At 47.7% G+C, this 14,146-nt stretch overlaps 1 protein-coding gene across 1 annotated transcript in view; it reads right to left on the bottom strand.

Moving 5' to 3' along the window:
- The window catches only part of KIF13B (kinesin family member 13B), a 127,492-nt gene that overhangs the window by 67,409 nt on the left and 45,937 nt on the right, over window positions 1–14,146 (bottom strand). The window contains exons 14-19 of the mRNA XM_053383779.1: window positions 13,103–13,313; window positions 11,276–11,438; window positions 10,050–10,196; window positions 7,141–7,290; window positions 6,065–6,193; window positions 804–974 (exon numbers count right to left, since the gene is read on the bottom strand). Coding sequence (XP_053239754.1) covers window positions 804–974; window positions 6,065–6,193; window positions 7,141–7,290; window positions 10,050–10,196; window positions 11,276–11,438; window positions 13,103–13,313 — 971 coding nt within the window. The remainder of the gene's footprint in view (window positions 1–803; window positions 975–6,064; window positions 6,194–7,140; window positions 7,291–10,049; window positions 10,197–11,275; window positions 11,439–13,102; window positions 13,314–14,146) is intronic.

The raw sequence follows: 14,146 nt of genomic DNA, 5'->3' as shown, positions 1-14,146 counted from the left end.
CCCATCTTGTATTTGTGCCTCTCATTTTTTTGCCCATTGCTTTGAGATTCCTTTGAATTTAGTGCAATTAAGATTTTTCCTCCCTTAAAAAGTACAGTGGTGCCTTGGTAATCAAATGCCGAAAACCCAGAAATAAGTGTTCTGGTTTTCAAACGTTTTTTGGAAGCCAAACGTCCAATGCAGCTGTCGGCTGCTGTTTCTGGGGCACCTGCACCAATCAGAAGCTGAGCCTTAGTTTTTGAACATTTTGGAAGTCAAACGGACTTCTGGAACGGATTAAGTTTGGCACTTTTGTTTTTGCTATTTATTTTGCGTTTTCATTTTTGAGGCTTTTCCGGTTATTTTGATTTTGTGACTGCGGAAATGGATTAAAGCGCCCCCCCCCCATCCAAACAATGACTATCATCAATGCAGGAAAGAAAGAAAGAAAATTCATTTTTACCATCTACAATACTGTCTTATTTATTTTATAGTTCAGTACATTGATTATTGCTTTCATTTTAAGGTCAATGGTCTTGTTAGTAAAATTCATGTTAAATTGTTGTTTTAGAGGTTGTTTTTAAAAGTCTGGAACGAATTAATCCGTTTTGCATTACTTTCTATGGGAAAGCGTGTCTTTGTTTTGGAACAGATTTCTGGAACGGATTAAGTTTGAGAACCAAGGTACCACTGTACGCCTCTCCTCCTTCTCCTCCCCTCTTTACAGTTTTCACCGGAAGGCACCAAGGCGCAGGCAACAGATGCTCCCACGGCGTAAAAGCCCTCACTTTCTCTGCAAGGACTAAAAGCAGAAGAGAAATTACATTGCAGTGATCGAAGACCACCATGCCCCGCGGCTCCTTGCTGACGGGAGACAGAGAAGGGTCCACTTCCGGGGCCACTGTCACGGGTTCCATCTGATCCCAGAAGGAATACTTGCAGAAGACGAAGTTGGAGAGGTGTTGCGGCAAGCCGGTAGCCTGAAGGATTTTGATCTAGGAGGAAGCAAACACACACATGGAGTCACGTTCCAACTGTGCAATTATACAGCAAGCTTCAAATTGCCGTATTTTTCTCCCCATAAGACGCACCTGACCATAAGACGCACCTTCTCCCACTGGAGCCTTGGCAACGGGACAGCGCCAGCAGCTCAGTCAGCCTGCCTCCAAAGGTGATGGCAGTGACGAAATGGAACTCATCAGCTTTCCCAGCGGCTGCACCAACAGCCGCCACTCTTTTCAATGAGCCTCAGTCTCCAGCCGCAACATCTGTCTCCCTGGGCAATGCTTGCTCAGACATTACTCGGTTCTGGCGCTTGCACCTCTCTCTCTCTCTTTCTCTCTCTCTCTCTCTGGCCTGGCATTAAGCAACAGCAGAGAGGACGCCAGGGGAGTAAGGTAGAGAGAGAGAGAGCATGCACTTGTCTAGATCAGGTGTTGTTGTTGTTAATTTGTACACTGCCCTCCATCCGAAGATCACAACACAAAAATGCAAAACAAAAACAGAGCAAAAGTGAAGGCCGCTGCCTCGCCTTGCAAAAAAACCAACAAACCCCAAAGTGTTGCCTTCCAGCCTTGTTTGCTCATCCAAGGGATAAAGAGACCCGTTTCCTCTACTTAGTAAAGGTAAAGGGACCCCTAATCATTAGGTCCAGTTGCGGATGACTCTGGGGTTGCGGAGCTCATCTTGCTTAACTGGCCGAGGGAGCCAGCGTATAGCTTCTGGGTCATGTGGCCAGCAGGACTAAGCCACTTCTGGCGAACCAGGGCAGTGCACGGAAACGCCAATTGCCTTCCCGCCGGAGCCGTACCTATTTATCTACTTGCACTTTGACATGCTTTCGAACTGCTAGCTTGGCAGGAGCAGGGACCGAGCAACGGGAGCTCACCCTGTCGTGGGGATTCGAACTGCCAACATACTGATCAGCAAGCCCTAGGCTCTGTGGTTTAACCCACAGCACCACCTGTGTCCCTTCCTCTACTACTACTACTACTAATAATAATTTATTATTTTTACCCCGCCCATCTGGCTGAGTTTCCCCAGCCACTCTGGGTGGCTCCCAATCGAGTATTAAAAATAATACAGCATTAAATATTAAAAACTTCCCTAAACAGGGCTGCCTTCAGATGTCTTTTAAAAATAGGATAGCTGCTTATTTCCTTGACATCTGATGGGAGGGCGTTCCACAGGGAGGGCACCACCACCGAGAAGGCCCTCTGCCTGGTTCCCTGTAACCTCACTTCTCGCAGTGAGAAGTCCCCAGTTCCACCACTGCCATGGACTACATATTCGCTGCATAAGGCGCACAGACATTTCCCCTTACTTTTCAGGAGGGAAAATGTGCATCTTACAGAGCGAAAAATACGGTAAAAGCTTAAGCTGATTTGCTGGGGGGGGTGGAGAGTGAGACAATCTTCTAAACCAGGAGGCTAAATAGCTGGCTGCATTTGAGTAAAATATCCCATGAAATGGACGTGGGTGGTGCTGTGGGTTAAACCACAGAGCCTAGGACTTGCCGATCAGAAGGTTGGCGGTTCAAATCCCCGTGACGGTGTGAGCTCCCATTGCTCAGTCCCTGCTCCTGCCCACCTAGCAGTTCGAAAGCACGTCAAAGTGCAAGTAGATAAATAGGTACCACTCTGGTGGGAAGGTAAACAGCGTTTCCATGCGCTGCTCTGGTTCGCCAGAAGCGGCTTAGTCATGCTGGCCATATGACCCGGAAGCTGTACGCCGGCTCCCTCGGCCAATAAAGCGAGATGAGCGCCGAAACTGGACCTAATGGTCAGGGGTCCCTTTACCTTTTTATCCCATGAAATAGATACAGTGGTACCTCAGGTTACATATGCTTCAGGTTACAGACTCCGTTAACCCAGAAATAGTGCTTCAGGTTAAGAACTTTGCTTCAGGATGAGAACAGAAATCGGGCTCCAGCGGTGCGGCAGCAGCAGGAGGCCCCATTAGCTAAAGTGGTGCTTCAGGTTAAAAACAGTTTCAGGTTAAGTACTGACCTCCGGAATGAATTAAGTACGTAACCTGAGGTACTACTGTACGGATGATAACGCTGAATGAAAATCCCCACTAGAGGTCACTGAATGACCAGTTTTGGGAAGGCACAGCTGGGGTTTGTTTTATGGGACGGCGGACCCCGAGGATTTTTCCTTGGCTATCTTGATGGACACCTACTTCCCGAATGGAATTCAATACAACTGGCGCACTGCTCCAAACAATAATGTTTCATATCGGATTCCACTGGAACTGCCCACAGCTCGGACTGCTACTGCTGGGGTCTTGTCCAGTGACCAGGGAACAGTCAAGAGGGACATTTCTGATTAATTTCCTGGGTATCCTTTGCCGTATTCCCTGACAGCCCATCTAGCCCTGTATCCTGTTTCCAACAGAGGACAGTCAGGCGCCTTCAAAAGTCCTCAAGGGAGGCGTGAAAAAAGGACAGCGCTCTTCTAATGCAACATCAGCATGCACATTTATTTTATTTTATTTTTGTTTCATAAAATGGATAAAGCGCTCCAAGTGGTTTTCAAAAAGGATCAAGCAATAAAATGGCCACTAAGGAAAATCAAGAAGCAGTTTAAGGCATTGGAAAAGTTAAAATGGCAAGCTAGAATTCAGACGAGCCTAAAATAACAAGGGACTAAAAATGGGCAGGCTTTTCTAAACAAGTATACAGCGAAGGTACCTGCCTGGGATCAATAGTCAGGGAGATGTCAAGGAAATAAAAAACTATCCGATTTTTAGAATACATCTGAAGGCAGCCATGTTTAGGGAAGTTTCTAATGTTTGATGTTCTATCGTGTTTTTAATATTCTGTAGGGAGCCACACAGAGTGGCTGGTGAAACCCAGCCAGATGGGCGGGGTATAAATAAATTATTATTAATTATTATTATTATTATTATTATTAATTATTATTATTATTACAGTGGTACCTCGGGTTACATACGCTTCAGGTTACATACGCTTCAGGTTACAGACTCCGCTAACCCAGAAATATTACCTTGGGTTAAGAACTTTGCTTCAGGATGAGAACAGAAATCGTGCTCCTGCGGCACAGCGGCAGCAGGAGGCCCCATTCACTAAAGTGGTACCTCAGGTTAAGAACAGTTTCAGGTTAAGAACGGACCTCCGGAACGAATTAAGTACTTAACCTGAGGTACCACTGTATTATTCTTCTAAAGGGTTGCTGCCACATTAAAAGATCGAGTTCTGACAAACATGGAATGGGCATCATGTGGCACCTGACCTATTGAAGCAGTCAAGTGGGCACATATGGGGAGTACCAGATTTACGTATAAGCTAAACAAGCTATAGCTTAGGGCCCCGCTCTCTTGGGGGCCCCCAAAGAAATTTAAAGGAAAAAAACACTGGATACACATTTCCAAAATATAAGATAGAAAACAAATCAAATAAAACCTACAAGTCTCTGTCTTGCCTCTCACCATATTTCCATATCCGATTTTATCTCTCCAAGCTTCTTTGCCTCTGGCTCTATTAAACGGCCTCGGTCCAGTATACCTGAAGGAGCGTCTCCACCCCCATCATTCTGCCCGGACGCTGAGGTCCAGCGCCGAGGGCCTTCTAGCGGTTCCCTCATTGCGAGAAGCAAAGCTACAGGGAACCAGGCAGAGGGCCTTCTCGGTAGTGGCGCCCGCCCTGTGGAACACCCTTCCAGCAGATGTCAAAGAGATAAACAACTACCTGACATTCAGAAGACATCTTAAGGCAGCCCTGTTCAGGGAAGTTTTTAACGTGTGATATTTTACTGTATTTTTGGTTTTTATGGAAGCCGCCCAGAGTGGCTGGGGAGGCCCAGCCAGATGGGCGGGGTATAAATAATAAATTATTATTATTATTATTACATACAGCAACAGCGTTTTGTGTTGTGTAGGCTCCTGTGATGTAAGTCATGGGCCCCACCTGCTAGTCTGCTCCCTAAAATATCCCTGGTTTACTCATTTCTATATACAGGGTGCCTACATTCTGCTATTTATAATTATTAGTAGCTTGCATCATATATTTACACCTACTATTTTTTCATGTTATAGCAAGTTTCTAGAGACTAGATTATGAGTCTTTGTAAATTTTCTAAAGGAACTTTTCTTATTGCCAAATGCCAAGGTACTTGCATTATTAAGTTTGTTATGAATAAAAAATGATTTTAAGTTAGAGCTTAATTATTTCACTATTAATATACTTCTTCTTCTTTTTTTTGTTAGAGCGTTTATCAATTTTCCAATAAAAAACATCCCATTAGCATATCAAATCATAATCAAAAATAAAAAACTAAAATAAAAAAATCCAATTGTCTTCCGAATTTAATTCTGATTTTGCGACTTCCCACGGTCTGAATGTCAAAGCAACTCCAAGTCTCTGTCTTGCCTCTCACCATATTTCCATATTTCCATATCCGATTTTATCTCTCCAAGCTTCTTTGCCTCTGGCTCTATTAATATACTTCTTCTTAATTGTATTTCACTATTAACATACTTCTTCTTAATTGTATTTCAGTTCAACAATTACTTTGATAAAATACATATGTGCAAATGGCTTTAGATACCTACTAGGTCCGTAAATGACCATATAGCACACAGTGGTACCTCTGGTTGCGAACGGGAACCGTTCCAGAGCCCCATTCGCAACATGAGCAGAACGTAACCTGCGCCTGCATGTCTGCACATGCGCGGGTTGCGATTCGCTGCTTCTGCACATGCGCATGATGTCATTTTGAGCGTCTGCGCATGAGCGAGCTGCAAAACCCCGAAGTAACCCTTTCCGGTACTTCTGGGTCTCCGCGGGATGCAACCTGAAAAGATTTAACCTGAAGCAAACATAACAAGAGGTGTGACTGTATATTCAACACAAAAAACAGCGCCAATTTGTTGCTGACAAAGGACAGCTAGACATATAAAAGCCCCATTACCTTCAGTAGCTTAGGGCCCCATCAAGCCTAAATCCAGCCCTGCATATGGGGCACTTATGTTGCCTCTATAGCTATCAGGCAGCTAATTGCCCATTTTCTGTGCCTAGGTGCTTCGCAAAGGGAAGCGGGGAGCACTGTCTCCGCAAACTCACCATGCATGCCAACTTGTGCTCCTGCAGGTCGTTCTCGCCAAATCCTTCCATGCCGTCCTCGCCTCCTGCGATGCGCTCCCCAATCTCCCCGCTCACCCGCACAACTTCGACGTGGAGGCGTCCAGCCACCTGTAAGGGGGGGAAGAAAAACGCCATGGTCATGGACCGGCCGGATGGATGCCGAGGAGTGGCAGGAGCCTGACCGGCCAGAGAACCGCCCCTGACTCCCACTTTGACACCCAGGAGGGGAAGATTTTTAGGAACCTAAAATAAAAATGCAACCCAACCCAAACCGTACACTATTTCTATGCAAAGCCCCAGATTGCCAAGAGGCGCCACCAGTAAATACAGAGAGCGTGCGGCCGGTCCGGGAATCAGCATGTTTTTACCTGAGTAGAATGTGTCCTTTTATTTAAAACACATCTCTGGGTTATTTGTGGGGCATAGGAATTCGTTCTTCTTTTTTTTTTGCAAAATATAGTCCGTCCCCCCACAAGGTCTGAGGGACGGAGGACTGGCCCATGGCTGAAAAAAATTGCTGACCCCTGTCCTAGAGCGTGGGTAGGCAAACTAAGGCCCGGGGGCCGGATCCGGCCCAATTGTCTTCTAAATCCAGCTCACGGATGATCCAGGAATCAACATGTTTTTACATGAGTAGAATGTGTCCTTTTATTTAAAATGCACCTCTGGGTTATTTGTGGGGCATAGGAATTCGTTCTTTTTTCTTTTTTTCAAAATATAGCCCGGTCCCCACAAGGTCTGAGGGACAGGGGACCAGCCCCCTGCTGATAAAGTTTGCTGACCCCTGGCTTCGGTCACCCAGGAGAAACTGAGCCAGTGTGGAGTAGTGGTTAAGAGCGGTGGACTCGTAATCTGGTGAACCGGGTTCGCTTCCCTGCTCCTCCACATGCAGCTGCTGGGTGACCTTGGGCCAGTCACACTTCTCTGAGTCTCTCAGCCCCACTCACCCCACAGAGTGTTTGTTGTGGGGCAGGAAGGGAAAGGAGAATGTGAGCCGCTTTGAGACTCCTGAAGGGGAGTGAAAGGCGGGATATCAAATCCAGACTCAAACTCACCTCTCCTTTCTGATTGATGATGGGCACAGCGTACTGCAGCTTCACATCGTAGAAGAGGGACTCGAGGAAGACGTTCGCCACGCCGATGAGGCTGTGGTTCTCCTGCTCGTCGTAGAAAGGATCCGCTCGCCGGAAATACGACCTCATGACCTGGATTCGCGAAAGGGAGACAAGTGGCAAAGCTCTATGGTGACCAGATCCACAGGCAGCTGCCATGGCACTATCTCACAAGATTGAGGATGGCGGATCTCGCTTCCTATTCCGCCCTTCCTCCCTGGGGAACCCAGGGTAGCTACACAACGTTGTAAATTAAAGCGGTATGGATGTACTATTTCAAGAAAAAGCATCTCTGACCATGCTGGCAGGGGCCTTGCGGTCCAAAATATCTGGAGAAAGATTATGGCTGATCTTTGTATACAATAATAATAATCAAAGAACCTCTTTTGGACTTCTGGGAAAGGAAAATGAATGAACTTGTGGTGCCTGGACTGAACATCAGCTAGCAGTGGGAAGAATAACTAGATATTACTATGGATTGAACATTGGATAATAAATAATAAAATAATAATAATAATAATTTATTTATACCCCGCCCATCTGCCTGGGCTTCCCCAGCCACTCTGGGCGGCTTCCAACAGAACACTAAAATACAATAACCTATTAAAAGTTAAAAGCTTCCCTAAACAGGGCTGCCTTCAGATGTCTTCTAAAAGTCTGGTATTATGGTATTATGAAGAACTCTTGTAGGCACAACAGACAGACATCACTTTTTACTCATCTCTCTCTTTCCCTTTATCCTATCATTCTTATATATTTGCTTGTTTGCTTTCTTCTTCTTTTTCTTTCTTATTCGTTATCTTGTTTCTGTTTGTTTTTTTTAACCGTTATGTTGAAAAGCTTTATTAAAACTATATCTATGGAGGGGGCACTGGGTTGGGGAAGGCTGGCCCAAGGCCACACCTCATACAGCCTTTCCAAATGCCTGAGTCCCCCCCGGGTGTTGCTGAGACTACAACTCCCATCAGCCCCAGCCAGCGTGGCCCAATGGATGGTGGGAATTGTAGTCCAACAACATCCGGGGGATAGATAGATGTACTTTATTTGCATTAGCCAACGGCCATAGCAACATAAAACAAGCAGTATATACAATTAAAAAGACAACAATGGTTCAAAAGGACAATCAGATGGCCAAGATTATCGTTCAGATAGTGGCCCTTAATCTCATTGCACCCTCGATAAACCTATCAACCTTTGCTGTTGTCTGATCATTTTGATCTGATAAAAGAAAGAACAATATGGCCGCAGATGGGCAGCCTGGGATGGTAAGGAAGAGGGGGTGATGATCTCGCTCCTCAGATCTTTATAAAGGGGACAGGACAGGAGAACATGAGCCACTGTTTCCAGATTGCCATCTCCACATGGGCAGAGTCGTTTCTCTGTTGGAATCTTTTGGTATCTGCCCTCAAGTACGGCAGAGGGCATCACATCCCGTCTGGCCAGTGTGAAGAAGGCACGTCTGTATTTTGGAATAGTTAATTTATACAAATATGGTGCCAGGGAATCAAACTGAGAGGGGGGGGGGAGACATACCAAGGTCAGAATTTATTTATAATGGCCAGATTGTTCTGTTGCTCTAAGTCCTTCAGACGCTGTCCAGTTAACATCCAGGGGAGTGTCAGGAAGAGCTGACCTAGTGCCATAGCTGTCAACTTACAGATTTGAAAATAAGGGGCCAGCAGCCTCGAAAATAAGGGACCAGCAGCCAGAATAAGGGATTTTGCTGAGCTTATGCAGAAATCCGGCACTGATGGAGCCATGCTGCTTTTGCTGCGACTGACTGTGTTTTGCAGGGGGTTGGACTAGCTGATCCTAAGGGTCTACAACTCTGGCCAAAGAAGAGGGGCAGACAAAACTGATGAACGACGTCGAGATGGCAAAGCTTACAGGCAGAATTAGAAACCAGGAAGAGCACCTCTTTAATAAAGAATGGGGAAAGTTTATAATTTAGTTGAAAAGCTATTGTAAAGAGTTACATACATTGGTAGGATTGACAGAAAACTTGTAGTAAAAATTTGAACTATGGATGGACAAATGTTTTATAAAAATAGAGTTAGGAAAGGGATGCAGAGGGGGAAATCACTACATTAAGATGCTGCACTGGTTGGAGGGGATGCTAAGCAGCACGTCGAGGCTGCCGTCGTCCTGGCGCGAGGAGTTCCATCGGCCCTTCCCCGCCCGAGAGAGAGGGAGGGAGAGGGACTCTCGCCCACGCCGCCCAAGAGCCTGGCATGAGGTGCTTGCGGTGCCGCCGCGGCTGCTGAAGCGCCGCCCTTCTGCATCCCTCCCCATCCCCTCCTCTTCCTCCTCCCTCAGGCCGCCTCCTCAGCCGCTGCTGCCGCCTCCGGCTTCCCCTGGCATCGCAGCGGAAGTCTCGCAAGAGAGGGGCTGCCTGCCCATCTGCCGCCACCCATCTCCTCACGATGCGCCCCTGAGGGGGGAAAGGGAGAGACGAGGACGCAGCAGCCCGTGCTCGTGCGTGCGCTCTCTCTCGCGGCGGAGGACCCCGAGACGCTGCTTCCCTCCCGAGCCGGGCGAGCATGAAACTGGGGAAATTTAAGGGACATCATCAACAAGGGACAGCAGCAGGACACGGCGCTGGGATAAGGGAGTTTCCCGCCAAATAAGGAACGGTTGACAGCTATGCCTAGTGCACGCACAGCAGGGGCAAGATTTGAACTGGGGCCTTCGTAACATTCTCTCATGCTGTGGCGCCACACGCCAGGGACGAGGAACCTGGGGCACTCCCGATGTTGTGGGACTACAGCTCCCATCGTCCCTGGCCATGGGTGGGAACTCCCGAGTGACCTAGAGAGCCGTTCTGCTACTCAGGAGAAGTGGCGGCTCCATACCAGGTTGTCTTCCTCGCAGTCCTTCCATTCTTGATAGAGGTCCCTCATGTCTACCAGCCGGTTCTCCAGCTTCTCCAAGGACCAGATCTGCTTGCCTTTCCCTTTCCTCCGAACTTGGATGGCCGGTTCACTAAGGACGGCACCTCGCTGCAGGGGGAAAAAGGACAAAGGAGGAGATTGGGGAGGGAACGGAAATAAAATGTCAAGGCAAAAATCAATTTGGGAATGCGAATGGAATTTCCTTTAAAACACAAAACAAACTCACTCATAATACACCCAAAGAGCAGCTAGAACTGGAATGTTTTCATGCTGCATGCAATATAAGTGTTGCACATGCTGGAGAAGATATTTGATCCTTGTCTAGTTCATAAATTGTTAAGGAAACAACCCCAAAGAGGTTTACGAAGAGAATACATATCGTGAACTGATAGGCTGAACCGAAGACAAACGGCAGCTTGTGAAGATGAAAGCCTTTGATAGTTTAACCTCTTTATTTTTCAAGAAAACCCCTGTACAGCGGTAGCTTGGTTTGCATACGTCTTGGTTTGCATATGTTTTGGATTATAAACAAGTCAAACCCAGAACCGCGTGTCCCGGTTTGCAACCTTTTTTCAGATTACAACCCATTTATTTTGGATTACAAACAAAAAATTTTTGAAGGCCCCATTGGCGAAAGCATGTCTTGGGTTACAACCTGTTTTGGTTTACAAATGGCCCTCCAGAACGGTTTATGGTTGTAAACCAAGGTACCACTGTACAGTGTTATACTGTACCCCATACAGTGGTACCTCAGTTTTTGGACGTAATCCACACCGGAAGAGCGTTTGACTTCCGAAACGTTCGAAAACTGAGGTGCAAAGGGCTGTCTGCAAATGCAATGGAGAAAATTGGGGGGGAAACTCAGCTGTTTGACTTCCGAGACGCGCTTGAAAATGGAAGCATTTGCTTTCGGGTTTTCGGCGTTCGAAAACCGAAACATTCGGCTTTCGAGATGTTCAAAAACCCAGGTACCACTGTATTGTGTTGTAAAAGCACATGGTGTACCTAACTGATGGTGCAAATAGATAAGGTGTATGTTTTGGGGTTGTTGTTTTTTAACTAAAGCTGCCATTTTGGGCCTAAAAATACAAATGCTCTAAATCAATACATAATAGTCATCGAAATTCCAGCTGGCCGATGGAATCCATTCTCGAAAGATGATGAACGTGGCTGGACAGGGTCCTCACCTTTCTGTTTGCATTAAGGCTGGAGGCTGGGATCTGCAGGGTGACTTTGTATTCCGTCCGTTTGTCCATCTCTTCGGCGATGAAGCTGGCTTCTCTCACATACAAGTTGGCCTTCATTATCTGCTCCCTCAGCTTCCTCAGGCTGTGGGTCAGGATCTCTTCCCTTTGGGGAAAGAGGAAACCGTGGGATTTGGAAAAGAGCGTTTCAACGGCTGCTAAGGATGCAAATCCCAAGGATCAATTTTGGAATTTGTACCTGGCGTTGTAATACGGCTACGCTATGGCATGCAGCCGAATTGAAACATCTACCGTATTTTTCGCTCTATGACACACACCTGACCATAACACGCACGTAGTTTTTAGAGGAGGAAAACAAGAAAAAAAATATTCTAAACGAAACAGTGGATGTATGATTTTTGTGGTTCATGCTGTGGCCACAGATATGTGATTTGAGGGTGAGTTTGGGGTAGCCCAATGCAAAAATCCTGAGGATCCATGTGGATCCGTGCTTTGTAACCACATTTTTGCACCACTGCGGCCCCACGCAACACTGGATGCATGATTTTTTTGGTGCAGGCTGTAGCCATGGACATGCTATGTGATCTGATGGTGAATTTGGGGTGACCCAGTGCAAAAATCCTGAGGATCCATGTGGATCCATGCTTTGTAACCACGTTTTTGCACCACTGCGGCCCCAGGAAACAGTGGGTGCGTGATTTTTTGGGTGCAAGATGTAGCCATGGACATGCTATGTGATCTGATGGTGAATTTGGGGTGACCCAGTGCAAAAATCCTGAGGATCCATGTGGATCCGTGCTTTGTAACCCCGTTTTAAGTGGGGAGGGAAGGAAAAGCACTCAAGGGACAAGGAGCACGCGTGGGGTGTGTGGAGAAGGATGCTGCTAATAATGCAGGCGAGGGGTTTAAGGGGAGAAGGCTCCTCTCCTCTCCCGCTTTGCTCCTTTAAAGCAAGCAGGCTCTGCTTCTCTCCCTCCTCCCCAGCTTAGCGAGCTGAAAAACATTGCTGCTATTTAGCGAGCTGAGTGGGGAGGAGAGAGGGACAGAGAGCACGGTTGCTTTAAAGGAGCCAACCGGACAACTGCAGCAGATCCCCCCGCCATCCGTAGGCATTCGCTGCATAACACGCACAAACATTTCCCCTTACTTTCTAGGAGGAAAAAAGTGAGTGTTATGGAGCGAAAAATACGGTAATCAGAAGCTCAACTGTTTAAGGGACCACTATGCTGGTATCTGAACGGGATAGGAGTGGTTTTGTACCTTCCATTGTCATTATCATTCCTAGATTTAGAGAGACCATCTTGTTTAAGAGCTCACGGTAAGCAGTTTGCCACTCTGAACTATGGTTTTTAGATCATGGTTTGGAGACGAACCATGGTTATCACTAACCATAGTTTACCCTGTTGGGACACCATGGTAAACACGGGTGGTGAAACTGTGGCTGTTAAAGTGGTTGTTGAACTACAATTACATAATCACCAACCACTGGCCATAACGGCTAGGGTTCTTAGAAGCCCAATAGCATCCGAGAGCCACACACCCCTCCAGTAAACCATGGCTTGTATGAAATAGGAAGTGGGAGGACGGAGCACACAGGCCGAAAATGTGTCCCTGACGAACAAACCATGGATTTGTCATCGTGCCTGAATGGGGTCGCAATGCACCTATAAAATACAAAAGGCTAAGGTTGCAGTCCTCAACTCACCTAGGGATAAGTCCCACTCATGCTGAGAGCAACAGTCTGTGATAGGCCATGCAACTTCTACGCAGGTGCTCCTCCCACTGAGCTACTGTATTCCTTCCACTCACCTCTCTTCCGCCCACTGCCGAAGTCGCTGCTGAGCGTTGGGAGAGTGCCAGGAGAACCTGTCCATGGTGCGGAAGTGCTGTTTCTCGGGGGAAAGGCGCCTCCGGAGCTGCTCCAGCTCGTGCTCGTACATCAGCCTCTGCCGCTCCAGCGCGGTCCGCTTCTCCTCTTCGTGCTGCTGCTCCAGACTTTGCAAAATCGACTGCATGGGATCTAGGAAAGTGGAAGAGTTTGTTTCAGTCAGACGCGGGCCACAGGGTCCGCAGAGCTCAATGGTATCTACACAGGACCATTCCATCAACGATGTCTCCGAAATTTTTTTTCCCATCGCTTGGGAAGGCAGGCAAACTAATGCCAGCATACTGGATTCATAATTGACTTCTGACTTCTGTTCAATGATTGAAACTAACACCTTCACGTCGAATCTTACATGAACTTATCTCCATTCAGAAACTCTTAAAAGGTAAAAGGACCCCTGACCATTAGGTCCAGTCGTGGCCGACTCTGGGTGTGCTGGTCCCGGGGAGAGGTTACCGTGGGGCGAGGTCCAGGACCTGGGTCAAGGGTCGGGAGACTGTCCTCCACGGGCGAAGCGGGGTCCACAGCGAGGAGCCGGGCAAGGACAGGAACTCTGGGGGAACAGGACTGGGTGCTGGCCAAAACAGCTCTTCAAGGACGTTGCTCCCGCAACCTGGGACCGGGCTGACTGGCCTTTATCTTCTCTGAGGCCAGGGGCGGTCCCGGCCCCCAGGTGACCCGCCTCTCCTGGCCTTAAGGCGAGCACTCCTCCTGGGAGAAACCAGTTCCCTCCGCCTCTCTGCCCTGAGCCTCTGCAGCTCAGGAGAAGCTGGGGAGTTACTGGACCCAGGGGGAGACTCACCTTCCCCTGACAGGGCTGGGAGAGGCGCACCTGTAGGCAATGGGTCCTCCATCACCTCCGGAGCCAGAGTGGATTCACCTGGTGCCTGCTCCTGAGGATCCGGCACAGGTGCAGGCGCTTCAGAATCAAGGCCCTGCCCCAGCTCAGCCGGCCCTGGAGGCGGGGA

Source organism: Podarcis raffonei, chromosome 3, assembly GCF_027172205.1.
Source record: "Podarcis raffonei isolate rPodRaf1 chromosome 3, rPodRaf1.pri, whole genome shotgun sequence".
Lineage (NCBI taxonomy): Eukaryota > Metazoa > Chordata > Lepidosauria > Squamata > Lacertidae > Podarcis > Podarcis raffonei.
This window is presented reverse-complemented; position numbering and strand designations above follow the sequence as displayed.